Below are 3,393 nucleotides of genomic sequence, written 5' to 3' on the forward strand. Positions count from 1 at the left end.
CTATCATCAGGGATGTTTTGAGAAATTTTTAAAGTTTGCGAATTTTCATTTTTATTTCGCGCGGATGCGATGGACGATTGAAAATTTCATTGCGTTCCAACCAGAAAAGCTGTAAATTTGGGGTTTTTTCGCGTTAAAAACAGAAAAGTCGAGCCTACAATGTGTGGAAGTTTCGATTCGCTGCCATCATCAGGGATTTTTCCAGGAATTTTTAAAGTTTGCGCATTTTTACTCCGAATACGCGCGGATGCGACGGGCCATTGAAATATTCATTGCGTCCCAACCAGAAAAGCTGGAAATTTCGGGTTTTTTGCGTTGAAAGCAGAAGAGTTGGGCCTAAAATGTGTGAAAGTTTCGATTCGCTGCCATCATCAGGGATTTTTCGACGATTTGTTAAAGTTTGCGGATTTTCACTTTCGTTACGCGCGGATGCAATGCGCCATTGAAAATATTATTGCGTCCCAACCAGCAAAGCTGGAAGTTTCGATTCGCTGCCATCATCAGGGATTTTTTCAGGAATTTTTAAAATTTGCGCATTTTCACTCCGAATACGCGCATATGCGATCGGCCATTGAAAAGTTCATTGCGTCTCAACCGCAACAGCAGAAAACTTGAGGTTTCTTGCGTTAAAGGAAGACGAGTTGGGCCTAAAACTTCTGAGAGTTTCGATTCGCTGCCATCATCAGGGACTTTTGGAAGAATTTTTAAAGTTTGCGAATTTTCACTTCCATTACGCGTGGATGCGACGAGCCATTGAAAATTTAATTGCGTCCCAACCAGAAAAGGTGTAAAGTTCGGGTTTCCTGCGTGAAAAGCAGAAGAGTCGGGCGTAAAACGTGTGAAAGTTTCGATTCGCTACCATGATCAGGGATTTTTGCAGGAATTTTTTAAGTTTGCGCATTTTCACTTCCAATACGCACGGATGCGATGGACGATTGAAAAATTCATTGTGCCCCAACCAGAAAAGTTGGAAATTTCGGGTTTTTTGCGTCGAAAGAAGACGAGTCGGGCCTACAATGTGTGAAAGTTTCGATTTGCTGCCATCATCAGGGATTTTTCAAGGAATTTTTAAAATTTGCGGATTTTCATTTTCATTACGCGCGGATGCGATGCGCCATTATTATTGCGTATATTATTGCGTCCCAACCAGAAAAGCTGTAAATTTCGGTTTCGGTTTTTTTGCGTTTAAAGCAGAAGAGTCGTGCCTAAAACGTGTGAAAGTTTCGATTCGCTGCCATCATCAGGAATTTTTTGAGGAATTTTTAAAGTTTGCGGTTTTTCACTTCCATCACACGCGGATGCGATGGACGATTGAAAAATTCATTGCGCCCCAACCAGAAAAGCTGCAATTTTTGGGTTTTTTGCGTTAAAAGCAGAAGAGTTGGGCCTAAAACATGTGAAAATTTCGATTCGCTGCCATCATCAGGGATTTTTTCAGGAATTTTTAAAATTTGCGCATTTCCACTCCGAATACGCGCATATGCGATCGGCCATTGAAAAGTTCATTGCGCCTCAACCGCAACAGCAGGAAACTTGGGGTTTCTTGCGTTAAAGGACGACGAGTTGGGCCTGAAACTTGTGAAAGTTTCGATTCGCTGCCACCATCAGGGATTTTTTCGAAAATTTCCAAACTTTGGCGAGTTTCACTTTGGCAATTGATCCAGTTTGAAAAATCGTCCTTTGCGTTTCGGCCTGACGATTGCGGTCAAGTTTCCCCCCAGTTGAGCACCCACTTGGGTCCATCGGGGTACCAAAAATCAAACTCCCAGCTCCACCCGTTCCAGACTTCTCGGCTGGGGAAGAAGCGCTCATCGCCCGAAAAGCTTCCAACGGCTGGGGCGATTTTTCAGCCCCGCCAACCGCAAAAAGCCTGGATTGGGGAAACAGCGCGCACCCATTAATCAACCGGTCTAAAATCGGGTCGGCATTGGCGAAATTGGCGAATTAAAAAGCGCGTGTGTGTGGGGCCGCCACTGATTGCGCCTCATAAATATCCGGAAAAACGGCTGTTTTCTCTGGATGCGCTAAAATTAGCCGGCGCCGCACTGCATTACTCTCGTTTTCGCAATTACTGGGCTTTTTCGGGATAATGCTCGAGTGGTGCTACGGGGGCGGCTGGAAACGTGCCCTCGCCCGCCCCCGGCTGCCCGTCTGGCCCGCCTGGCTGGGCGCCGCTCCAGGCAGGCCCCCTCGTATCCAGGCGTGGGCGATCAAAGCAAAAACGACCGCAACCCGCTATAACCGCCCGGGGGGTCCAGATGGGCGCYGAAAGCCCCCCTTTCAGTGCCGATCCAGACGCCCGCCTGCACGCAATGGTGCGATCCTGGCAGGAGTTTCAGTCGCGCACAGTTTCACTAATCGCAGTTTCTGTTCCAGGATGAGCTTCCCGCCGAGCAGATCGCCGGTAAGTCCTGCAGTGGGCGGCGCTCCGGAGGGCGACTAACCGAGGGGTTCTTTTGCAGTGCTGCGCAAAGCCTTCGAGGCGTTCGACAGCCAGAAGTCTGGCAGCATCCCATGCGACATGGTGGCCGACATTCTGCGCCTGATGGGCCAACCGTTCGACAAGCGCATCCTGGAGGAGCTGATCGATGAGGTGGACGCGGACAGTAGGCGCACGGCGGCGCTGCCGTAGGCTCCTTTTCGCTAATAGGGGCTGCTGTTCCAGAGTCCGGTCGGCTGGAGTTCGAGGAGTTCGTCACGCTGGCCGCCAAGTTCATTGTGGAGGAGGACGACGAGGCCATGCAGAAGGAGCTGAAGGAGGCCTTCCGGCTCTACGACAAGGAGGGTAAGCGCGGCTGGTGGGGGCTGAGTGGTGGGGACTGATGGGGGCGGGGCCTGATCCAGGTAACGGGTACATCCCCACCTCGTGCCTCCGGGAGATTCTGCGCGAGCTGGACGATCAGCTGACCGACCGCGAACTGGACATGATGATCGAGGAAATCGACACCGACGGCTCGGGAACGGTGGACTTTGACGGTGAGTTTTCCCGGGGGAAACCCGAGTTTCCCCAGCTAATGGCTTTCCCTTGCAGAGTTCATGGAGATGATGACCGGCGAGGTCTAGCGCGCCGTTAGTTTAAGCATGTCCAATTGGGAATGTAATGGAAATCGGCCGGGTTTCGCTGCAGTTTTTCTAAAATACATTATTTTTTTGTAGGAAAACGTGCGTTTTTCTCGGAAGTTCCAGCCTGCGGCCCTCGGGAACCCCCCACAGACTGCGCGCACGCGTAACAAGTTGCCGAGTCGAAGGTTAGTCCAGTTTATTGCGCGAACTTCGCTTTTGACGCCCACAAAGACAACGGGAAACTCCCAAACCGCCTTTGTAACGCAGGCATTTTTAAAAATTATTTAAAATTGCAAATATTTTTTAAAAATCACCCCCGCACACCTTTTA

The 3,393-nt window shown here is 49.8% G+C and overlaps 1 protein-coding gene across 9 annotated transcripts in view; it reads left to right on the forward strand.

Annotated features, from left to right (window-relative positions):
• LOC109540112 (troponin C) overlaps nt 1-3,360 on the forward strand; it is an 11,850-nt gene extending 8,490 nt beyond the window's left edge. For 3 of the 9 annotated variants that reach the window (XM_048662948.1, XM_019908327.2, XM_019908323.2), the window contains 5 exons: nt 2,377-2,404; nt 2,463-2,606; nt 2,666-2,785; nt 2,845-2,976; nt 3,032-3,161. In XM_048662948.1, coding sequence (XP_048518905.1) covers nt 2,377-2,404; nt 2,463-2,606; nt 2,666-2,785; nt 2,845-2,976; nt 3,032-3,063 — 456 coding nt within the window. In that variant the 3' untranslated portion in view covers nt 3,064-3,161. Of the gene's footprint in view, nt 1-2,197; nt 2,316-2,376; nt 2,405-2,462; nt 2,607-2,665; nt 2,786-2,844; nt 2,977-3,031 lie in introns of those variants that run through there. The other 6 variants (XM_019908326.2, XM_019908322.2, XM_048662950.1 and 3 more) reach the window with 4 other exon arrangements.
• Nucleotides 3,361-3,393: the final 33 nt, after the last annotated feature.

Source organism: Dendroctonus ponderosae, unplaced genomic scaffold (genome assembly GCF_020466585.1).
Source record: "Dendroctonus ponderosae isolate FM_Combo_2020 unplaced genomic scaffold, Dpon_F_20191213v2 Dpon_F_20191213_12, whole genome shotgun sequence".
NCBI classification, from domain to species: Eukaryota; Metazoa; Arthropoda; class Insecta; order Coleoptera; family Curculionidae; genus Dendroctonus; species Dendroctonus ponderosae.